The following is a 25,497-nucleotide window of genomic DNA, read 5'->3' as shown; positions in this document are numbered from 1 at the left end:
TGAAATTAATGTAATTTGCTGAAGTAATGGTTGCCCTGGTTGGCAGCATCCATTGTTTGAGCAATAAGAAAACGGCAAGGATTTACAGTCTGAACTTGAAAGAATGTGTACAGAAAGGGAAAGTAGATGAGAGAGATCCCAAATACAATGTAAAAAGGTCAGATCAATACTGATTGCAGTGGACAAAAGCGTAGGTAACATCCAGCCTACACCCCTCAACCTACCGTTACTCTGGCACTGATAGAGGGTGCAGCAAAAGCCAGAGATCCAGAATGAAGATGTGACAAATAGTGCAGGATTGTTTATTTTATAAGAATAAATATTTTCTTTAAGTCTTGGTTACTTGATGTGGCATTTTCTGCTCTAACTAGGTTTGACAGTTGTAATGAGAGCAGTGGGCCTGGAGAATGTAATTGAATTGGGATGTAGAAGGAGAGCTCCCTCACTTTGGGCGAATTCAGAGAACTTTGAGATGCAAGAAGTTTAGAACCTTTCTGGATTTTGCTTGTATAAAAGGGGGTGGGGGGCAGAATATAATGTTGGGTTTCTGGTTCCATAATCCAAAGTGCAGAGAGATTTTGAGGCAGAAGAATATTGGCCTTGGGAGGAAATCTTTGATCTATGACCAGTCCCAGGATAATGTGTGGAATTCGTGTGTGGCTTTGTGTAGGCGTACACATCCCCTTCCATCCTTCAGAATCCCAAGCATTCTACAAATGTGCATAACAAAATAGGAAAACAGATTAAAACATCTACAGCTATATGCACATGTACAGTTCATGTAGCAGTGCGTACAGTAAATTCTGTGCTTCTCTCAGAATCTTGGTCTAGTGCTTAATCAGAGATACTGAGGGTTAAAGCCGTGCACAGTTTCTCCTATGAATTTCTCATTGACTAGAACAGAAAGGGCACGAATACTTCTGCTCCCCCCTTTGTCAAAGGTCCCCACAATGCTGTCAGGAACGTGGATTAATATTGTTTGTTCTGAGAAGCACAGGTGCTGGAACTAGGTTGCTGGGGGAGCTGCTGCATCCCTTGGCTTGAAGTGGTTTCTGTTATATACAGAATTTACTGGTTCAATGGCTTTCAGCCCCCTCACTCTACAAATTGTTCCAGCAGCTCTGCTGAGAAGCTTGCAGATACTGAGGTGGGAAAATAAAGGTGTTAAACCTCCATGTTACTCCCTGAACTGTCCATAGTTAGTAGAAGGACTATTGTTTGAAGGAAAATGCAATTTTATTACTTTATAGCTCACATCCTGTTCTTTGAAGCAGTAAAGGAGCTGGAAAGCATGTCACCGTTTTCACATGCTTGCACTGCTGTGCTATTTTTAGTAACACATAGTCTGTCAGTGGAATCTTAGTGTGCTCTGCTTTGGGCCAAGCAGGGCTAAATCCCAGTGGCATAAAATGATATTTAATAAACTGTGCTTGGCAGACTTTCCTTGTGTTAGTGAATCTTTATAACATCATACATACAGTAGGATATGATAAATGCTGCCAGTATAAAACCGCTTGCTGAGTTCCCTTCACCAGACATCCAGACGGCTATGTAGAACAAATGGTCTGATGTCAGTATTTAGCACTAGCTTCTCAAAAGAAGGGGAACAGGCTTTAAATGCCTTCATCTGTGGCCAGTGGGTTGTAGGAAATGTCATAACTGCTGCATTGTTAAACAGTTAGGGTGGCAACAGGTTTTCTGTTAGCAGGTTTCTACTTTAGAAGGGATTGGTACCACTGCCTACCAACGTTGCCTGACACCTTCCATTATAAGACCCTGTTTTCAGGCGATTGTAACTTTTTGGCAAACTGTAGGTGTTTGAGCTGAAATTTGGCATGCCCTGTGTGTGCCCCAGGCTGAATGTCCCCCTGTGAGTTGGGGGAGAACTGGGATTGGCTGGGCAAAGAGACTGGGACAAGGAGCCAGGGGTGTGGTTAGCAGATACTGAGTGAATGAGGAGCCTGGGAGGAAGTGTTGGATTAGACGGGGGGAAAGGAGAGACAGATTGGACCAGGAGCTAGGAGGGGAGGACTTGGACGGCATTGGCAAGGGGAATGGGACTGGCGCAAGGAGCTGGGGGTGGGGAAAAGACTGAGGGGAGGAGGGTGCAGAAGGTATCAAACTTGGCAGGAAAGGGCAGAAGTCTGTGTCCTAGAGCACATTCCCCACTAGAACCTGGCATGGAACCCAAAATTCCTGAGTGTCTCATCTCCCAGTAGTGCTGGTACACAAAGAGGGCGACAGCCTACTACTGCTATCAGTTACTCAGTTCAGGTAGTAAAGGTCTGTGCAGTGGATCTAAAGGTTCCAACCCTGCTGATGAACCATCTGGGTGTCAGCATTAGGTGCCAACTCTGGGGGTGCTCTGGGGCTCAAACACCCATGGGAAAAAAATAGTGGGCACCCAGGAGTCAGAGCTGAGTGTGGAATGTGATGAGTTCTGGGCTGCTAACAACTTCTGCCTTGGGGCAGGGACTTTGTTTATAAACAGAGGCTGGGTGATTAAGATAACAAAGGGATTGTTATTAAATTAAGGATTGTTAGCTGATCCTGAAAGCATTCCCAGGCACTCCAGTTAATTAGGAATAAATGGTCCGTTTTCAGAATGGAGAGAAGTAAATAGTGGTGTCCAAAACCAGTACAACCCCCTCAGGGAACAAGTGCTGTTCAACATATTAATAGATGATCTGCAAAAGGAGTAAACAGTGAGGTGGCAAAGTTTGCAGATGATGATCCAAATTTCTCACAATAGTCCAAAACAGACTGCAAAGAATTACAAAGGGGTCTCACAAAACTGAGTGACTTGGCAACAAAATGGCAGATGAAATTCCGTGTTAAATGCAAAGTGGTGCATATGGCAAAATATGATCCCAATTATATACACAAAATGATGGTGCCTAAATTAGCTGTTAGTCCAGGATCTCTTTCGTGATGCGTAATTTGCAGTACTTTGGAAGCACTCTGTTTCTGGAATACTGCAAATTTATAAGAATCCTTCTCCCTCTGCTTGTATCATCCTGAACTCATTCTCCAGCTTCAGAAGACTTAAAAATTATCTCCAGTCATCAGTGGGACAGATACAACTGAATAAGGTAGCTGTCCTTCACATGCATCAAAACAATACCAGGGAAATAAAATTGTATAAGAAACATGTAAATAAGATTGCTGACAGTTTCATCCAGAAAGCTACAGTGAGACGACATCTCTTTAAACTGGGATGTTAGTGAAGACAGCTTTTAGGTGATTGCAATTATTTTAATGTACTGTAATTGAGGAGAATGTAGTTCATAACAATTGAATATTAAAATAAAGATGTCAATGATAAACATATATTCAATAACTAGAATATGAAAGTAGTATATAAATATGCTGAAAATAGCTTCCCCCCAAAGCTGGCAGAGAGCTCCACCCCCACTCCCACCTCTTCAAAAGCACCCACTCGCAAAACCAAAAGTCAGCATCTATGGGTATCAGTATGATTCCACATGAAGGAATTTGTTTTTTTCCGTTTGCTTTTTTTTTTAAATCCACGAAATCAGATGCAAAAACTGTTAAAAGAACAGTATTAAGCTTGCACAATCAAGCACTCAAAACTTAGGAGAAGCAAGAATTAAGGTTGCCTGTGGAACCTCTATTTAGCACCCTTGTGCATATTCATTATGTTACACTCCTAAATTACGTCGTCACATATTATTTCCACAGGCCCCTGCCTCACGAAGTGCACAGGGTGGATGGTGCTTACTCAGTGAGCAGCTATTTAGTATCTTTTATCCTCATGATTCCGTGTGTGCACCTTATTTATTGCATAATATTCAAGCCTGCTCTGAAGTCAGAATTATCAGTTTCATCAAGAGTTTTTGTATGGAACTCATCACTATAGTGTCTGAGTTCTTGGCAAACACCTTCACAACACCACCATGAGGTGAGGGGGTGGGATTATCCTCCTGTTACAGATGGGGAATTGAGGCTCAGGGGAATGAAGTTAAGAGAGACCTTGGGACCTGAGCTTTGGTGCCCCAGAACTTGATTCTGTAACTCCTTCAATGCGCAGGAGTCTCAGCGATGAGTGGCAACCCTCTTTTAGTGGAAACGCTGTTAGGCCTTTCCTGGGCACGGTGTGTCTGAAAAGCTTTCTAGTGGAAGGGATGTGCTGGAATTAAATGAGCAGGAATGGAATTTTGGTAGAAACCCATTGGGAACAATTTGTTTTAAGCACCAGCATCTGGAAAGACTAAGTGGTTGCAGAGCAAAAAGTGTCTGCAGGAAGGAAGAAATGTCCTGGAGCTGAGCACTGGGTTTGGGGGTGGAGTGATGCCTGAAAAGCTGCAGTTAATTTTACTTTTTCCCTCCCTGTTAATATACACTGGGCAGCAGAAAATGGAGGAGTTCAGCTGAATTCCATATAAGGTTAAGGGAATTTACACTTCAGACAGTTGTGCTTTGCGAGCTGTTGTTCTGTTCTATCATCACAAACCGTTCAGTTGTAATATAGCAAGCTTTTCTGGTCAAGAGATCTCTGTAGGTGTTTCTACAGGGCCTAGCACAATGGGATCAGGGGTCCCACTGTAATACAAATAATTCCTTCTCCTCTGTCCCCAGAGTCAGAGGATACAAGTGTGTCAGTGTCCAAAGCAGAGCGCACGCAGCTACTGTACGTCACCATGTAATTGGGTGGCAAAAGGGTCACCCCGTAAGCTTCCAGTTCTTTTGTCATTTATCCCCAAATGAGCATGCAGCGCCATGCTGGTTCTCACAAAATACCTTTGACAAAGATCCTCTATGGTTACTAGTCCATCTTTGCCTGTCATTTGCTTTACATGGTTATTCTGCCTGCGGTGACTTGAAGGTTCAGCTTGGATTACCTGAAAAAAATTCTCTGCCTGTTCTTTATAGTACTGTACAACTGGGTCATGAATCTGTCACCTGATTGTGTGAAAACATGAAGGAAAAGGCATAAATTACCCAACCTGCAGATAAACAGCAGGTTAATAGTTTCATTTTTGCATCCACTGGGTATAGTGGGAATAAGAGCTTTTGAGGTGAAGTGCAGGTTACCTTTGATTGAAGACTGTGCTAAATAAATGTCAAGATGCTTTGCCTCAGTGCTTCTTTTAACAAAACCGCTACAGTAGCTTTAGCAATTGATGGGTAGGAAACCTGCAATTTACGATTTAAAGACGATATGTCCTTGTAGCGCATTCCAGCACAGACCATTTGCTTCTGAATATCCCTGGTGTGTGCATACATATGAGCAGTGCTTAGAGAAGCTGGGGAGGGGGGGGGGGTGCCTTGATCACCACAGGATGGAGCCATTCAGGTCACATTTGATACAAGTTGAATTAATAAAATAAACTGTAATCCATTAGCAAGGTGGGGTCTCCTTGGCATCTCTGTTCTTTTCAATCACATGCTGTGTTGCTGTGATAAGCCTTGTTGTCAGGCTAAAAGCTACATAATAAGGTGTCTGTAATGGTTAAACACTGAGGAGACAAGCGGTTCCTTCACTTGTTTTTTTGCTAGTGTAATGAACAATCCAGCCCATGAGAGGCAGTAGAGAATGTAATCTTTACGTGGTATTAGATTTCTCATAGCTGGTGAGCAGTATACAACGATGCCGCATGACACCTTAAAGCTTGAACTGCTTAGTAATGCAGACCAAGCCTCGGGGTACGTCCAGACTACCCACCGGTAGCGATCGATCTATTGCGGATCCCCAAACGCACTCCTGTCGACTCCAGAACCCCACCAGGGCGAGTGTCGGAAGCGGAGTTGATGGGGGAGCTGCGGCCGTCAATCCCGCGCCGTGAGGACGGGAGGTAAGTCAGTCTAAGATACGTCGACTTCAGCTATGTTATTCCCATAAGCTGAAGTTGCGTATCTTACATTGACTGACTGACACACACACACACACACACACACACACACACACACACACACACACACACACACACACACACACACACACACACACACACACACACACACACACACACACACACACACACACACACACACACACACACACTATAGACCAGGCCTTAGACTTCATTACAGTTAGGTCGACATAAGGCAACCTAATTATGTCAGTGTCCACACTGCAGCCTTGTTCCCTCCAATGTAAGTGCCCTACTACACCGACATAATAACTCCACCTCCAGGAGAGGTGTAGGGTTTATGTCGATGTAGTAGGATGATGCAGAGTCCAGGTAGACACTGCGGGATACTTACCTTGACTGTTGACTGTCATTCTTAGCTGTGAAATTGACAAGAAAGCCTGGTGGAGCAGGGGCTCCAGCGAGAGCCAGTCTCCCCCAGGCTCTTCCCTCCTAGCTGGGCTGCCTTCCAGGTACCTAGTTCTCCCTCTCAGCCAGGCTGCTGCCCAGGCTTCCAGCTCCCCATTCCCCTCTGGGAACCTGGCTGCACCAAGGCTCGTGGCCGGGATCCCAGGGGCTGTCCTCCCTTCCCTCCCCAAGCTCTTAGCTCCTTGCCGGGAGCACTGCAACCACCAGGATTCTCGGCTCCCCGCCGGGAGCATGGCTTTCCCTCTCTGCTCCATGCTGGGCAGCTGCCAGGCTCATGGGGAGGGGAGCTGAGAACCTCGGCAGGGACAGGGAGCCAGGAGCCTCAAGGCAGCCCCCACACTTGCCCCTCTAAGTCAATGGAAGTGCACCACCGACACAAGGGCAGTGTGGACATGAACCACGCAGTAATTACTTGGTGGCTATAAGCCGACCTAACATAGATCGACTTAAGTTTTTAGTGCAGACATGCCCTGCATGCAGAGTATAACCAGCTATGGAATGCCCTTGCTGACCTGCTCCACAAACCCATTATCTTCCTTCCATTTGAATCCCTCTTGGACAGTCATGCCTTGTGGGATGCCTGCAATAAAGGGGTCAGTGGTTCAGTTTATAGATGTTTATTATAATGTACCTGTGCCTTCAGGCTGGTTGGCTGTGGGGAGTATGTCTGTTATCTTGATTCCTTGTCAATCCATCCTTTCTAGGGTTTGTCAACCATACACATTGCATCGTGGCTACACTTAAATCGTAAGTGCCTGTGGGAGGGGCCATGCCAGTTGGTTACTGCTGTGAAGTTTCTAGTTGGTACAGTAGTCTCTTCATAAACTACACAGAAATGCTCGTGGGTATATTCCCAAAAGCCAAATGTATGTTGGTCTCTTTGGAGGACACACTGTAAAAGTTCAGTTAGTGAGATTTCTGTTGCTCCCATCTTCCTCATTTCAAACCAGACCAAACCCTGGTCAGCTGTTTCCAGCATCTCAATGGAGAGAGCAGTTTGCTGCCCTTTGTGTTCCCAGAGAGACTCCCTCTACTCGAATAGGTTTAGCTTCCTGCAGAATGGAGGTAGAGTGAATGCCCGTTCGGAGTGCAGGAAACATGGCAGTAGCCAACTCTTCATTTACAATTTGTCCTCTTCGAAGTGTATCGTGCTGTTGTTTTTCAGAAGAACCTTCAGTCTAGGAAAGTCACACTGTATTCAGTTTGCTCACTAATCTGTAATTTTCCGCTTGCAGGTGTTACTATGAAGTTAATGGATGAGGTAGCTGGAATTGTAGCTGCTCGCCATTGTAAGACCAACATTGTCACAGCTTCTGTGGATGCCATTAACTTCCATGAGAAGATCAAAAAAGGTAAAGGACAACCCTAAGCATAAGGGGATAAGCCACTTATTAGATGATTCTGACTTTATTGGTGTTTCATTGAAGCCCCATCATGAGACCCGTGTCTGGTTGCTAGGGAGCCAAGTGAAGGGGAAGCCCAGTCTGTGGCCAGAGAAAGGAAGCTGAGACATACTGACCAGGTTGAAGAAATCAGGCTGGTGCTGAGCCCTAGCTGCTAGACGTCCCAGTGGATTTGATTTGGTAAAGCTGAGCCAAAATCTTCATCTTGAAATATTATTCCACTCCAATGGCTTCCAAGGCCATATTAGGTAATATACAGATGCATGCACAGGGATGACCTTCTGTCACAAGGAGTGGTAAAGGTCATTGAGACTACTTGTTGTCAGATACAAGCAGTTCATAGACATGCTTTCAGGCAGACAATATATGTTTTATCTCCTTGAGAAAAGAGAACTTCATTAACCATCATTACCAAATTAGTTCGCGTCTCTTGTTCCTGTGGAAACCCAATCTCCCAACCACCTCAAAATACTCCTGTGAGCAAGTTCCAGTACTAGAGATATGGATGCTGGAGGCTGAGCTCTGGGGGCATCATGTTCAGGCAGTCCTCGCACCTTTGAGCACTTGTTTACGTACCTATTTATGAAGTTGTTTCCATCTTGCTGTGTGCAGTCATGCTTTTGTAGCATTTTGTGCTCTGAAGTGAACGTATACCCCAGCAGAAGACTAAATGGGCCAGTTTCCCTCTCATTTCCGTTCATGCAACCCAATCCTCTTGAACGGAGCAGCACGCTCAAGTGTAGAAGCAAGCAGAATGTCTGAGGCTGGTTGTGAGCACTGAGCTTGGTATTGGCTCCCTAGATGACTTAACATTTTGTTCATACGGTTCAGTTACCATATTGCACACAGCAGGTACTCACTGCCAGTGCTAAATTAAAGGAAACGAAAGCCTGACGTTGTGCAGCTTTGTTACAAATTACCTAAATAAATGACACTGCTAAATGCACCATGAAGTACGTATTCAGTCAGGATCAGTGAAATTCTGTGTCTGCCTAACACTCACCTTTGCTGTCTAAAATGGACAACCCTGGATAATATAAATTGCTACACAGGCTGTCAAGGCCTCAGTGAGACCAAGCCCCCCAAGCTGCAGACTTCATTATTGTTTGGGATAGCAGAGATTTTGAGTTGTCACTTTAGGACACACATTTTTACCAAAATTTGATTTGCTGACATAAAACAGTTTAAGCTCACCGACTGTCTAGCCTGAAAAAATTAAAACCTGTTGTGGTGGTGAAGGCAGTAGGTGAAATTCTGCCTTCTGCTACGTTGTAAATAAGTGTAGGGGCTAGCAGGTTACAGATTGTTGTAATATGCAATAAATCCGGTGTCTTTTTAAGTTAGGAGTTTAAGCTTCCCAAGCTTATTGTTAGCTCATTTGTAAAAGCAGTTGGCCTATGTTGTTCTTGGTCTGTAAGTGAAATGGGATCCCAAAGCTGGAGAGAGCCAGTTTCTTTACCATGTGTACAAGCGTTGGCCATGAGCCATTCATGTCTTACTCTGAGCTGTAGAGAGACAAGGTGTGGGAGGTGTATCTTTTTTACTGGACCGACTCCTGCTGGTGAGAGGGACAAGCTTTTGAGCCACATAGAGCTCTTCTTCAGGTCTGAGCTGGTAGGGCATTTCAGAAAATTACATAACCTCTGAAATACCAGCTCCTCAAATTCCAGCTCAGAGGGGCATGATTGTCAGCTTTAATCTATAATTATGCAGTTCCCTCAGTGAGCAGAGAAACTGCACATTCCCAAACAAGTAATGAAATTAAAATCTTTTTTCTAAAAGCCTTGATTTTTACAACCATTTTAGAAAGTATAGAGTGCAGATGGTAAATTTAATGTGATTGTTCTTGTTAGAAAATATTCCATCCATTGCAAATTTTATCCAGCTGCTCAGGAGAGACTGAATGGTTCTAGGGTTCTAGCCAAAATGAGTTTAAAATATCCTGCAATAAAAACAATGCAGATAAACCCAATGTTGTGTTTTAAAAATGAGTGGAAAGGAACATGCAATAGACAGTAAACTCCTGTCATTAGAGTATGATTTGGCTAGTTACATCCCAGGGAAAGTTTGCAGATGCCTTCAGACTGAACTTACACAGTGCATCGTGCTGGGGTTTTGAGAGGAAATCTTTATGAATACGAACTTCAATAGAGTAAGGAACTTTCTCCAGCAATGAATTTAAAAATCAGGATTGTAATAGGATTATTCCTCCAACAGGAGCTGCTTTGGACACAGACTCTTTTCAATGCAGAAAAGTAATTTTGGAGACAAACTCAAGCAAATCTTAGTTTTAAAAACTAATAAATTAAAGTCCTAATTACCACTGTGGTAGAGTCTAAATTATGAAGTCCTTACTCATTTCTGAAATCAAAACTTCATCACCTGAGTAAAGACTTGGGGATTTGGCCTAACGAATAAGCATGTCCATCAAAGTCTGCCCAGAGTTTGTTATGCGACCCTAATTTAGATGAGCCTTTCTGGTCACAAAGAAAATGCTGTTACCAATGAGTGGCTCTCCTACAGGTTCTCCCCTACCAAATGGAGAATCAGATTGCTTGGAATAAAGCTGTTTTATAAAACCTGTTCTATAGTGTCTCTGTGGACAGCAGCAGTAATTCAAATGGAAAGGTGATTGCTGTCACAAGCCAGTGCAACATCTTCCATCAGTCTTCATTGCAGAGGACATGAGGGAGGTTCACACACCTGAGCAATTTTTTAGATGATAAATCTGAGCAACCGTCCCAAATTGAAGTGTCAATAGAGGAAGTTTTGGGAAAAAATGATAAATTAAGCAGTAATAAGTGTCCAGGACAAGACGATATTCACCCAAGAGTTCTGAAGACTCTCTGCTAATGTTTTTTCTAGGGGTCTTGTTGATTGCAGAGAAGTGTTGTTTTTTTTCACAAATGACCAAAAACATGAAGGGACCTGGCCTAGCTTTTAGTCCATTTGGCAAAGGTCATAATACAAAGTAGTTTGTGGTCTTGGTTTTCTCCTCTGAGCTATTACTGTGCCTAAGTGGCTGCAGGAAGCCAGCTCCCTTGAATGTGTTGGAATGAGATCATCTGACCATTGAGGTTAGAGCTTAGAGTGCATGGGCCATTTCTGTGTGGGGAATTAATGTGACCCAGAATCCTCTCAAAGTACATCAGATCAGTGCAGCAACAGCATCCTACAGTGCTGTCATAGTAAAGATACCAAATATCAGCTTATGACATGGACTGTGCTGATCTACAGAGAAATAGCAATAACTGCAGCCTGTTATCCTCTTGCCAGATGTGCATGAATCCCAACTGGTATTTATAATGTGTGCATCTATAGGCTTCGCAGCCTCTCCACACCTGTAATCTAAGTATGCCGTGTACCGGTTTCTGATTGCTAATTCTGAGAGAGTGTACTTCTAAATGTTCATTTAATGGTGCTAAACAAACTTTGTTCATAGCCTGGTTAGTCTACTAGCTCTATGTATGTTAATTCTGTACATCATGATCGATTATGGCTTATATAAAAATAAATATTAACTACAGTAATTTGAAATAACTTTACTGAAAATGAACAAAACTTTTTTTAACCCCTAATGCCCCATAGAACTTTTGTGCAAAGTGCTGTCGTAAAAGTTTTGCTATTAACTTACTCAGCTTTCATATGAGGAGAGATGAAAAAGACTGGGACTGTTCAGCTTAGAAAAGAGATGATACAGGGGGATATAGTGGAGGTCTATAAAGCCATGACTGGTGTGGAGAAAGCTGATAGGGAACTGTTATTTATCCCTTCACATAACACAAAAACCAATTAATAGGCAGCAGATTTAAAACAGACATAAGGAAGTATTTCACATAATGCACAGTCAACATGTGGAACTTGTTGCTAGTGAACATTGTGAAGGCAAAAAATGTATGTGGGTTCAACAAAGAATCAAGTTCCTGGAGGACAGGTCCATCAATGGCTGTAGGCCAAGATGGTCAGGGATGCAGCCTTATGCCCTGGGTGTCCCTAAACCTCTGACTGCCAGAAGCTGGGACTGAACGATGGGATGGATCACTCAATAATTGCCCTGTTCTATTCATTCCCTCTGAAGCATCTGGCACCATCCACTGTTGGGACAGGATACTGAGCTAGATGGACCATTGGACTAACCGAGTATGGCCCTTTTTATGTTTTTATGTTAACATACACTTCTACATCTGAATGGAAGTAGCTGAATATTCTGCCTCTCCCCAAAATGTGGGCAAATTAACCTTTTTAGGTTGGTGCATTGTGATTTGTTGGTGCCAACTGAACATGGTTTCTTGGATTTTAGTAAATTAATGTGTCAAATCAAAATGGAAATGAGGACTTCTGCTGTAGCTTCCTTCATTGAGTGATGTCCTTAAATGACACCATATAAATCACCTCCAAGTTGCCAACTGTCTCTTTCTCTTTCCCTAACTCAATGTGGAGGGCATGACCCATCCAGTCAGCAGCACCCTCAGGATTCTCATGAAAATGAGAAGAAGCTCTTATTTAACCTCCCACAAAACCCAGGCCTAAGCTTATAGGACTGAGAGGGCTTCTGTTTAAGTTGAGGGGAGTTTTGCTTCCAGAGTTAGGCCAAGTGCTTGTGGACACACTCTTATGATTAAAGAAAAATTCCTCTCTTTAGAAAACATTACCTTTAATCTCAACCCCATCTTGGGCATTTCTTCTGTTTTCCTACTACTGCATCGTGGCTCTTTCAGAGATCACTTTTGCTCCACACTGTTTTTATAATGTGTTTCCTTAAGGGAAATGCATGAAGCTACAAACTGTAAACTTGGTATACAGATCACTTGCTCTGCTTCTGGCTTCAGCTGGTTTAAAATCTGAAATGTAAAGAAAAGCACTTCCTTTCCCTAAGGTGCTGAAATTGCATAGGAATGTTTAAAAAATCAGAAGGTTAAATTTCATTAAATAGCTTTTAAGCCATTTACAGGAGAAAATGTGGGTCAGATCTCCTCATCCCTGAGTGGAGCGAAGCTGTCTCCCAAAACCCAGGCTGTTCCAGCTCAATTAACAGTTTGGACGTAGTGGAAAATTTCTGTAAATTCAGATGGAAAGAGTGCCGGCATGAAAACAGAACCGTCTTGTTTCCTTTGTTCTGTTTCATAGCCAACTCCTGGGACAGAATTGCTTGACGCATATCTAGTCTAAATAGTGAGCTGTTAGGTCTGTAATGTACAACATCAGGCCAGGGTCAGGGCTAGTTAATGTTTTTTACTCTTTCTTTTTGCTGCTTCATCCCTTTGGTATACTGTCTCTCCATGGAAAATCTAGCCGGAGTTCCCAAAGGGGACATCTGGTTAAAGAGACCTTCAGAGCCATAGCAATTGCTTTCTCTTCACATGTTGCTGCACAGTGCTTAAAATGGAGAACATTAATGACCGTGCAGTGGCGCCAGGTCAATAAAAGCAGTTGGCTGAATTCAAACCTGCTGTAAGAGGCACTGCAGTACCATTCATGTTAATAGATTTGCTCCCACTTACACCGGGATTGAATTTGTCTTAGTATATCTTTGTTGGGCACTGTGGAAGTCTCCAAGAGCTACAGAGAACCTGGAAAACCTGTCTTCTGACCTTCTATATCATAGACATGATGCTGGTATTTAGGGAAACTATCTAGAGGATTTGATAGGAATAGTACGTCTCTTGAAACCCTGGTTTCATATTGTACGGCAGGTAGTGGCAGTGGCCTGAACTGCCTCTTTATAATTTCTCCATGCCTGGAAGTTGGATCACTTCTCTGAGATGAGGACTTTGCCACCACAGTCCAGCTCTCTCTGACGTACAGTTGGGATTTCTGCAATATGCTGTACGTGGTGCCACTTTGGCTACTACAGAACATGTCCACTTGCTCGCTCAGTGTTGAGCTGTATGGAACACTTCATGTAGACAGCGCTGGCTTCCATTTGGGTGCTTGCAAGGAAATGAGTCTGACATTTAATTTTTTTTCATGAAACTAACATGGCATGTGCCTGTCCCTGTACTGATTGCTCTGTTGGAATGATCCATCCCTTTCCCTTACCTTCTGTCTGAGTTTTGGTTTTTGAGATAAGCTCTCTGGAGAGCTGTCTCTCCTCTGTCTAAGCAGCACCTGTCTAGTGTGGGCACTACTGTAATTACGGTAATTAATCACTCACAGCGTTGACTTTGGTCTATAAAGTATACAAGATTTGGGCTCTGTTGTTGAAGAGCCCAGCTCTCTGTTTGTGCTGTTGTGACTAGAGGCTCATGGCATTCTCATTGGAAGGACCCTGACTGTTGTTCCCTGTTGGTCAGAGAGGGCTTGGCTTTGACCTGCAGGTCATGATGCGTGGCCCATCTCTTTATCCAGACTTTGTCTGTGCAGGAGTGGCTGGTCAGAGGAGCCAGGGTTGAGTTTTCGACATTGGGAGTTTGTTGATCTAACACTCAAGGGAAGAGTCTTGACACCTCTAACTGCAGGCAATTGTGGGCTCCTTAGCTCCAAGACGTCATCTGTCATTGCACCATGCAATGTCTAAGTACCAGGTTCCATCTAATAGCAAATTATGGCAGCTCAGAGCACAGAGTTTGTGGAACTGAAGCAGCTAAAATCTATGGCTAGAATGTGCACCTAGTCCCCTGGCTCCCAGGGTGTGACAACTATAACCACCTATGCATACTACCTCTAAGGTTAGGGCTGGATAATAGGTCATAGCTCTGTTCTCTGTTGGGTCTACTGGAGCTATGCTGATTGATGCCAGCTGAGTTTTTGACCCTATGTGAAAATCTCTTAGAGATTCCTCTAACATGTCTGATCCTCTGGTTGGGTGGACTGAGTGAACCCAACCCAATCTTGAAAGAAATGTGCCCAATTGGTGCACTGTTTTTGGGAGTGCAGTAGGAGACACGAGGCAGCAACAACTATTGGCATTTCAGAAGCACATTGGATCAGATTAAATGATTTCCCCATGCTGACAGTGAGCATCCCTCCCTTCAAGAAACCTGTTCCTTGTCTAGTCTGTATCATGTGTGCCAGCAAGTATCTCTGTTTCAGTCCAGGAGCAAGAGAGGTTTGCAGTGAGAATGTTACAAGAGATTCCAGCTGTTGTCACATAGAACAGGGACAGCGCCCAGGGAAATCCCACCTCTTTCTGCAAATTATTTACCTACTATTGTTACACTTAACAGCTAGGATTCCTATAGATGAGATTAAACAAAAAACATTTCTCTTCAGTTTACTCTGCATTTGGCAGCACTTTGCGTAGCCAGTTTCACCGTCTCCCTGGGGTAGCTGGTCAGTAGTTTCCCTTTTCCTGTAGGAGTCTCGTCATCCATCAATAGAGAAGAGAGAAACATCTCTTAAAACCTAGGAAATCTATTGTAAAAGCACAGGCTAGGCAGACGGAGTCAGACTGGTGAGGTACCAGAAACTGCTTGGTACTGGGGGTAGCCATGTTCGTCTGTATCCACAAAAACAGCAAGGAGTCTGGTGGCACCTTAAAAACTAACAGATTTATGTGGGCATAAGTTTCTGTGTGTAAAAAGCTCACTTCTTCAGATGCATGGAGTGAAAGTGCTTGTAACTTATTTAAATATAAATCCTAGATTTCAGACTGATGCTCCTTCAACCTGGCTGCAGGTAACAAATGCTAAGAGCCACTGGAGTTTGCTCTGGAGACTTGAGAAAGGAAGTTGTGAAATGCTGGCTGATATTGTGAGCCTGGGCTTGATTTTTAACTGTAAATAAACTATTTTAGTCTTTTATTGTCTGGCGGAGCATTTCCTTTCCGTCACCCATCGCTACCTCCAAGGTGTGCTCCCTCTCCTGTCCTCCATAGCAGGCCCCACTTTTCCAGATACCTGGGTTCGTGCAGGATCCAGGCAGTTCTGCCTAGGCCTTATCTGGAATGCCCATTAGTCCGGGTGCTCAGGGAGAGACACAGCTTTATTTATTATCCTATATTCTTCACAAGTTGAAAAGCTTACGGTGCTTTGGTCAAACGACTCGCCCATCTGAGTCACTCATTCATGCAATATTTAGGGCAGCCTGGCACAGGCAGGGGATTTGCTGAAGGAGGAGCAAAGTGTGCAGAGTAATAATAAAAAAAAAAAATAATAATAAGTAAAATGAAGGCAGAGAAGCTTTCCAGTAAGAGCAATAAAATCCCAGATTATTAACATCACAGAGGAATCTTAAAATCTTGTTCAGAAGGGGTCTCTACCTCCTACAGTGCCTGCTTTGTTTCTTCCCTGTTTTTTTCCTTAGTAGGCCCATTTGCAGGAGCATATGATTTTTCAGTGCTTTGAGAGGTTCAGCTCCTGCTTATTCCCCACCTTAGGTCACAGTCCTATGTTTGACTTGTCAGCTGTGAAAATGATTCCAGTGTCACAAATGGAGAATTTTGTCTAACGGTTCACAGTGGAGCAGTTGGGAGAGGCTGGGTTCCCAAGAAGGCTTGTCTGCGTTCGGTGGGACTGTGAATTATCCATTGTTTGGACTGCTTGTTACAGTCTCAGTAGAAATGCTGCTTGCAGTGCTGCAAAGGGATCCTAAAGCAGTGAAAATACCAGATGGGTGGGAAGGTTAAAGCAGGATTTAGCTGGAGAACCAAAAATGAAGGGTTTGTTTGCACAGCTACCTTTGGAGACTGTCTTGTGGAGAGACCTTAGAACTGGATACTACTGAGCCTAGAATCCTGATGGCTATCGGTATGTAAAAAGATCGAATTCCAGCAAACTAAAAGGGGGAGAGATGCTGCTGGGTTCATACTCTCCATTCTTCACCTCTTTATCCAAATAACTGTCTGTCTGGGGTGGAGCTTGCATTGCTTAGTTGATTAACAGTGCTGCTGTTCTGTATGTGAGACTGTCTCCCTGACTGAGGGTAAGGAAAAAGAGGTGGCTAGTTTCTGCCCCTTCTTTCTGAGACCTGTTTGTGCTAGAATGACACGTAACCAGCGGGGATTCACTAGAGGTGACAGCTTTCACAGCTGAGTTTAAAATTACATGAACTTCGAGAGGCAGCTCTGCTACTGACAGGGTTTACACTAATGATTTTTCAAGTAATGACTACATTGACAAGCTTCACATGAGTCCAACTTGGGTCCAGCTCTTTCAGTGCAAGAGTCAACGTGTTGTCCACTCTAGTTTGCTTTTACTTAGGAATTCACTGAAAATTATGAAGTTTTCTCCCCTGTGGCTCAAGCAGAGTTTTTTCGGTTGAAGTATAAAAGATCTCCTCATGCACATAGTGTGCATGTTCCACAAAGATTGACTGTGCCAGCTAGAGAGGAGAGCTGCACTCTTTTCTTTGCATTGATACCTGGTGATGTGCCGTCAATATTTTTCCAGTTGTGTCATTGGAAGAGAAGCAGACTTCACGGTTTCCACTGCTGCTCCTTTTCCAGGTGTGACTTGATGCAGCTGCTACTGCTGACAGCGTAATTCTGTTCCCTGTGGGGTCTATAGCCACCTCATCAAGGAGCCTCCAGCAGCTCACCAAGCAACATGGTTGCCCTCTGTTAGGGGTGGTTTGCTTTCCCTTAGCTTCCCCCGGGGGAGAACTGTGTGTGTGGTGGAGTGTTCTGTACTGGTAGGGCTCTGACTTGGTAAATACGTCATGTGCATGTTGTGCTGTGCTCATGGTGAAGGACAGCTAAGAAGTGTGCCTTGCACTTGGAGTGGAAGATGGTGAGGTCTGTGATATGTTTCCTTCAGGAAGTAAGGACTTAATTCCATGGCTTTGTAGGTTTCCTTTGTTCAAATCCGAAGTGAGATCATATGCATTCTTGAATGCCTTTGGAATAGTTTACTATCTTTTATAGTAACTATTTTGGAGGAGTTCCAGATTTCCATCAAAATAACATACTTATGGTGCTTTATTGTGTAGCTCGGTGGGTGGTTTCAAGGTGGTGTTGACATGCATGATCTCCTACAACTATTTGCAGTCTTGGTCATGGAATACAGGCAGTCTTGAAATGTTTGGCAGTTGATTGTTTGTATTAAATGTTGATGTTAATCCAGCAGCTCCAGACACATGTAACTTTACTATATCCCTTATTCACAGAGAAAAATCTTTCCTATAGGCCTACGGTCATTTAAGCAGCAAATATTACAAGAAATCTACTCATGGGATTGTATCTCCCCATGAAGGTTTGGTTAGCTGTCGTCAGGACTTGTTTGGTGTCAAACATTTTGGTGTGATTGACCCTTTGAAAAAGCAAAGTTCCTCCCCTCCATGTCTGTGATTTGTCTGTTGAGGGATTTCTGTAACATCCTACCCAGAATGCAGTGAATATACATCCCTAAATGAGACCATTGTTAGTGACATGTATTGAAAGCGAAATATCCTTTCGGCATGTCAGCGTGTATGATTCTTCATGCTGGCGGTGAATTAACTCAGTGACAGCCGTGGAGAGTTCACTGTTCTAGGCTCAATAAGCACTTCATGAACACCTAAATGAGTCGGCAATCCCCGAAGCACCTTAGCATGGTAGAAATAAGGTGGCAATTTGTGCCTCCCCTTTCATGGCACAACGCACAAGGAATGGGCCGTACGTGCCCAAAACATTGTCCTTGTTCCCTGGTGAAAGGCTCTGAGTGTTACTGTGGTGCTGTAAACTCTGCAGTGTGGTTCCATTGGGCTTTATACCTGACAATCGTTTGATTTAGGCAAGTTGATGTCTCTCCCTTTAGGTAAGGGGCATGTGGCTGAAGACTGTGGTGTCCATCCTTGTAGTGTTTCCCCTTTCTGATTAGGTTTACCCTGAAGGCACTCTGTCCAGACTCAGAACCCAAGGAAGAGAGAGCAGTGCGATGTACTTTCCCCGTGGGATGTGTTAGAGTTGGCTTGATCCCCCATGTGAAGCACAACGCATGTTCAGTTTGGACTTTGGCTTCCTCTGAGGCATCAGCTACTGGCTGTGGCTGGTGGTGGGATCCTGGATATTATGGACCAATGGCCTGCTCTCATATGGCAGTTCCTACCTTCATTTGGTCTCAAGATGTGCACAGAAATGTTATAGTAACAGGATGTAATGGAGTCCAGGAAAACAAAGAAGCTAAGACAGGAGCCCCATAGTCCAGAAAGAGATTCTAATACAACTGGCCTGCAGTATGTTTATCATGCAGCCAAATTAGCACCGAGAGCTCTTTAAGTTGTATTACTGCAGTCTGGTATGTATTATGCTGCTCTGGAACAGTTCTGATAAAATGTGATTATCTCCATTGTGGAGTTTGACCCTATTTGCTTTCCGTTATAAATGAAATATATTGGAATCCATTTCTACTTATAAAGTAGGTTTCAAATGATAGATAATGGCAATGATTAGCATGGGGAGCCTGCTGTGTTTTTTCTTTTAGATATCAAAACTCATTAGGTGAATTTATCTGTAAATGATTTTCTACACATCTCCTATCTTAACTATTTGTCTCCTAAATTGCTAGTCATGCTCTGCATTGGTTCTTCTACTTAAGGTGCAGAGAAGGTATTTTTGTACTGAAATAAAAGTGGAATCACACTTCAAAAAAAAAAAAAGGTTGAATTATTAAAAATGTGAAGTGCATTTGCATTTGGCCAAGCCAACACGAATGAGTAGTATGCTCAGAGAGGCAAGCTCAGTGGGAGACTGAACGGAGGGACTCACCGCAGCACTCCACGTTCAGATTCTGTGGTGAACTGGAACTTTTCCGAAAGATCTGACTGCTGCGACCCTTTAATTCTGACTAATGAGTTAGATCTACGTAGCGCTTAGAGACTATTTCCTGAGTCTGCCACAGACTCTGCCTGTTCTGTTTTGCTCTACATTAGTGTTTCTTCAGGAACTTCTCTAATGTGGGAAGTGTGTTCAGAACAGAACACTTTCTCGGGGTGATGGGTTAGAAGGACTTTAGACCTCTCCATGGGGATGTGCCCCTGAAAGTTGCCATATTGTGCATGCTCATTGCTTGAGAAAGTCAATCATGGCCTAAAGTGTGTAGGGGAGTCCATCCATAGTCCTGGTATAGAAACCCTGTATCTCCTCTTTTAGCGCGAGCCCTCAGGGCTGTATTCAGCACAATATGGGTGGTCTAATGGGTTGAGCTCAGGTCTGGGAAACAGGAACACCTGAGTTCTAGGCCTGAACTCTGGGGAGCTGGACTTCATGTAGTGTCTGTGCCTAGCATTAATTGTTACATTTCAGGTCAGCACATTAGGGGCTGGGCACATTTAAACAAATGTAATTATGTAGCTAACGTCTGTTCTGCTCTGGTGTCAGTGTGGGGACACCTCCAGCCGTACTCCATACCTCCTGTGCTTTGATCCAGTCTGATCTCACAGGTGTAGTGGGGTCTGTTGCTAGCAGTGCACTGCCTGGCTGGGTGCTCCAGGAAGGTGTGTTGGGGATTCAGTTGGTGCTACTCCTCCCTCTGAGCCATCGCCCCAGCGTGGTGATGGAAGCAATGCTGTATTACAGAGAAGATACAAAACCAAAGTTCTGATCTCTTGTGGTCCTTTGTGGTTCTTATGGCACTTCCAGTAAGTGGAGTTGTCCTGATATGACCAAATTCCAAATATCTTGCCTTTCTAAATCCCCCCTGAGCTTCCCATTGTAAATTGTATTCCTTATTTCCTGTCCTAAACTGGTATTGTGTTGCTCTTGTGTGAGCAGCAGCCATGTTCTGCCTGAGAGATGGATGCATTTCAGTGGTGGGAGAAATCTCCATCTCTTAGCTCACACAGGTGCTCGGTGTGCAGTGAGAGCCTGTTGTGAAAGGTGTTCGTTCTGCTGACACCTTATAAAGGATACAGTACTTTAGATTGACTTGCATTTGTTTGCAGGCATTCCAGATAGAGACTGGGTTTGCCTGGCTAGACGAGGCATCAGTTACTTCTCTCAGCTGGCTAGTGCCATCATGGAATGTGGAAATTCCCACAACCAGAAAGAAGGAAACAAAATTAACATCCACAGTTGGAAAGAAATGTTCCAAGACTTGTTGTTCCTTTTTTGTTAGGTAACAAAAAGTCAATCTAGCCTTTCAGTTATGGCTAACCCAGCCTGTTAGCCCATTTAGCAATATAGTTCTTTAACAGTCTCAGTAATGGATGGCTATTGTTTCGTGCTGCCACTGTAGGAGCCACTGATTAACCAAGCCATCTGTGTTTTGCAGGTTGTGTCATTACTATTTCTGGACGCATGACCTTCACGAGCAATAAATCCATGGAGATAGAGGTCTTTGTTGATGCTGATCCTTTTGTTGATGAGCCTAAAGAAAGATATCGAGCTGTCAGTGCATTCTTTACCTATGTATCCCTGAGCAAGGAGGGGAAGCCCGTACCTGTTCCACAGCTGGTGGTAAGAATTCTTCATTTAAAAGCTCAACCTTTGTGCTGTGCAATGTGAAGCTCCAGGTTGTGGAGCAGCACAGGAATAATTACTCATTGTAAGGTCACAGTCCCTTCACCAACAGAATGAACTACCAAGTGCTTTCTGGTCGCCCCCACTGCCCTGGAAAGGGTGATTTGGGCTAGTCCTGTGCGAAAGCTAGAATCCCTAGAATGAGCCATATTTCAAGGGAGTCATGGTGCTAGGGAGGATGGGGTCTGCCTGGTCATTGGGCGTCATGTTTCCTGTATATTTCCTGTTCTTAGCTACTCTGGTCAGACTTGTATTTGTGCTGGACTGAGCAGGGCTGGTCAAAAGCCCACAGGCCCTTTCTGGCATCTCCCCATCTTAAGCCTATAATTTTACCACAGAATAACACAGGAGATCAGCAATAGAATATGACCACATTTGGAGCCATTTATTCAGCTTTGGCTGACTAGCCGCAGTGATTGCTAGGAAACCAAGGAGTACACTAGAAAAATGTCCCAGCAGGCTGCCTCACTATCACAGTTTGGATGCCCAGGGGAGGCAAAAGGCAACTGTCCTGCCTTGATACTTATGCCAAGAGGAGCCACACCAAGGTTGTGCAGGTCTCCAGTGCTGAGTCTGCAGTGTGTTTTGATCCACCTTTAAGGGGATCTCTCACTCACAACCAACTCGAGGTAGTCACCCACTCCTACCCCACACAGATGGGCAGCTTCTGGAGCCCCCGGATAGCAAGGTAAGAAAGGGGCTATTTACAGACGACTCTCTCCCAACATCAGGGGTGGGCAAACTACAGCCCGCTGGTCTCATCCAGCCCGTCAGACATTTTAATCCTGCCCTTGAGCTCCCGCTGGTGAGCGGGCTCTGGGGCTTGCCCCAGTCTGTGCATGCTGTGGCTTTGCACGGCTCCCAGAAGCAACGGCACATCCCTCTCCGGCTCCTATGCGTAGGGGTAGCCAGGGGGCTCCACATGCTGCCCCTGCTCCAAGCACAGCCCCTGCAGCTTCCATTGGCCAGGAACCACAGCCAATGGGAGCTGCAGGGTTGGCATCCGCCAACAGGGCAGCACACACAGCTGCCTGGCTGTGCCTCCGCATAGGAGCCGGAGAGGGGACATGCTGCTGCTTCCAGGAGCTGCTTGAGGTAACTGCCGCCTGGAGCCTGTATCCCTGACCTCCTCCCGCCCTCTGAAAGCCTCGGTCCCAGCCTGGAGTACCCTCCCAAACCCCTCATCCCCAGCCCCACCCCCATCCCTGAGTCCGCACCCCCAGCCAGAGCCCTCACCCCTTCCCACATCCCAACCCCAATTTTGTGGGCATTCATGGCCTGCCATACAATTTCCAGACCCAGATGTGGCCTGAGGGCCAAAAAGTTTGCCCAACCCAGTCCTACACCCTAAATGTTACCACTCCCTCAGGTATGTGAATGCAAGTTACCTGCTGGCATGTGAACTTGCCAAACTCTGGCTGCTGTGGTCTGCTTGCTGTCCCGTGTTGCATTTTTGCCCTGCTGTGACTGTTTCATTTAGCCTTGATAATTGTCCACGTCTGTCCGATCTGTTAATGCACTGACACCATTGTATTCTACTGTTATTATTTAAAATTGCCATAGCTACCAAGGCAGAAAATGCTACCCTTACAGGGCAAGTGAGTAATTGTCCCCAGTGCTCTGGGTGATTCAGCTGGTCCGGAGCGGGAGAACTAGGAGTGAGCCAGTAGGGTCACTGCTGCTTTTCTTTGGGGAGCAATAACTGAGTGAGTTCAGGACATCACTGGCCGTATCACTTCCACATGTTGCACTTCTTGTCCTGCATTCTTCCATTCCCATGTTCTCTCCTGGTTATCACTGACTGCTTTATAAATACTGGAGTGGGCAAATCCCCCCTCGGAGTCATGGGACAGCAAAGGCAGACTTTTTCCCCGGTGCAGTTTGGGGAAACCTCACCTGTACCTGAATTCCTGCATCTGTGCTCCTGCATCTCATTGATAGATACCAGATCATCTGTGGTACAAACACACAGGTGCAATGATGATATGGCTCCTAACCCTAATTCTGGGGAGCAAGACCCAAAATACCTTCGCAAATGTTTGATTTTTCCTGTTGTGATCTGGATGACTCCAGAGGTGCGAGAGCTCCTTGGATGATCGCTGCCGCAGCACCAAGGGATTTAAAGTGTCTATAGCTGTTCCTTTCACTTGAGATGCTGTGGGGAGGTTTGTCTTTGTTAAACACTTAATACAAAGCCTTTAAACAGCACTACCATACATGTCTCTTCTAAAAACAAATGTTCCGCTAGTTGCTTCAAGGTTACAAGCATCTCCTTTCTTGTTCATTAAATACCAAATATCTTAGACTTTAGCATTCTGTGTGCTGCCCTTAGGGTTTGGTTGTCCAACAAGAACTCTTTCCTTCAATTATTCAGCAGAAAAATAGAAGCATAAATAAGAGTTTCCAAAGCAAGCATCTGTCTTGCCAACCTTCAAAATTAATAGATTTAAATTAACATTGTTTCACATTTTGAGAATCTGTTGAATTTGGCTTCATTCACTTTCCTTCCTTGTTAATTGTAAAAGCTTATGGAGAGATTTGAATGTCTGAATGAAGCAAGGAATCTGTCCCCCTGGAACCTCCTGAGCTGCAGCTCATCCATGTCTGTATGTTGATGCTGATGCACCCCCTTCCCCATTCGCTACTGTCAATTCTGCTTCAGCCTTCCTGTCTATTTTTAGCTCTTCTGAGCCAGGGTTCTTTGCTGACACATAATGCAGCACTGCTGACTTGGAGTTATTTCTTGATTTAATATTTTATTCCGTGTAGATCCCCTCCTGTACTCCAGCATTTTGTTGGCTAATTATAACTTAGCTGGCAGAATAGTGTTTATCTATTTTACACACCTGTATTTGCCTGTTGTATACATTTTTAATGTGCTGCTTGGAAGAAGCTTTACTTCCTGATAGCTACTGCTCTGTAATGCTTTCTTTGAGTGGAAGCTGTATATTGACAGGTATAAGGATCTCTGTTTATCACTGTTATCACCTACATTTGTAAGGGGCCCGGTATGGTATTTCTGGGCTGGTTTCTGTAGGGTCCGTATATTCTTTGTTTATCTGAAAGACAAAAAAACGGAAGCAGTGAAACGCATGTCTCACCTGGTAACTTACTATACAGCAGTTTGTAACAGGGGACCTCCTGTGGGGTCATTGGACGCTGAATGAAACTCCCCTGGTGTCCTGGGACACACAACATCACTTTCACCTTGCCTGGATTCATTCGGAGCCAGCCATACTCAGTCGAGGTTTGGGCCTCGGGCACGCACCACAAAACGAGAGATGTGCAGAGAATGCATTTGCTGAAAAGGACCTGGCATACTGGCTGTCAGCCACAGCCGGGTTTGTGATGCTGCACCCCATAATACGCAATACGCTGCCAGATCTGGACTCCTGCGCATTCCCCTGCCATGAGGGTTCTGTCAGACCACATGGAGCTGGTTTTGGTACCAATCCAGGGGGGATTTTGGAGGTGGGGGTGTGTGACTGGAGTATACTGTAATCTTGGGCTGGTTTCGATCAACCCTACTCCCGCTGGAACTGGGTACAGCAAGGAATCTTGTAGGAGTTGGGCCCAGATTTAGTAGGAACCAGTATCAATCATATGATGCTTGTATGCTTTTGGACAGAGTGTATCTGGTGCCTGCAGGGATTTCAGTTCCCATAAGGTGTCTCTGAAGTGCGTCAGTTACCTCACTGCATGTTCTTACCAATAAACTTTATTGGGCTTGAAGGGAAATCCTCCAGCAGCAAATGAAAGGAGGTTCCCAAGGGAGGATGTGCTGTAGTTCTGCACTAGCAATCCTTGGAGGTCAGTGGAGCTCTCAGCATCTCATCCATCCTAATTTCTTGCAGGTGTCAGAATATCACGATGGAAATATAAATGCTGTAATATACGTTTGAAAAGCTGCAGGCTAGTGATGGCAAATGAACTTTATTATAAAATTTAAGTGAAATGATCTGAGGGTCTGATCATATCTTACCCTTAAATCTAGAGTGAATCTCTTTTCTCAAATGGAATTACACCAGCATGTGATCTGCCAGGCATTTCCTTGTCTCTGCCTTGCAGAGCGCCCTCTAGGGGAAAGACAGAGTCACTGCTATTACAGGTGAGCCAGGTGTGCCAATTCCTGGGTACTTTGGCTTTTGTAAAGTCAGAGCTAGAAAGTCTGAACAACAAAAACTAATAGACACACTCCATTTCTAAACAAAAAGGAGTCCAGTGGCACTTAAAGACTAACAGATTTATTTGGGCATAAGCTTTCATGGGTAAAAAAGTCACTTCAGTTGCATCTGAAGAAGTGAGGTTTTTTTTACCCACGAAAGCTTATGCCCAAATAAATCTTCTAGTCTTTAAGGTGCCACTGGACTCTTAGTCTGTATCCACAAAAAGAACAAACACGGCTACCCCCTAATTC

The 25,497-nt window shown here is 44.4% G+C and overlaps 1 protein-coding gene across 8 annotated transcripts in view; it reads left to right on the top strand.

The window, feature by feature from the left end:
• The window catches only part of ACOT7 (acyl-CoA thioesterase 7), a 99,320-nt gene that overhangs the window by 58,561 nt on the left and 15,262 nt on the right, over positions 1–25,497 (top strand). For all 8 annotated transcript variants that reach the window (XM_030537573.1, XM_030537577.1, XM_030537571.1 and 5 more), the window contains 2 exons: positions 7,538–7,654; positions 20,833–21,017. In XM_030537573.1, the coding sequence (XP_030393433.1) occupies positions 7,538–7,654; positions 20,833–21,017 (302 nt within the window). The remainder of the gene's footprint in view (positions 1–7,537; positions 7,655–20,832; positions 21,018–25,497) is intronic.

Source organism: Gopherus evgoodei, chromosome 18 (genome assembly GCF_007399415.2).
Source record: "Gopherus evgoodei ecotype Sinaloan lineage chromosome 18, rGopEvg1_v1.p, whole genome shotgun sequence".
Lineage (NCBI taxonomy): Eukaryota > Metazoa > Chordata > Testudines > Testudinidae > Gopherus > Gopherus evgoodei.
This window is presented reverse-complemented; position numbering and strand designations above follow the sequence as displayed.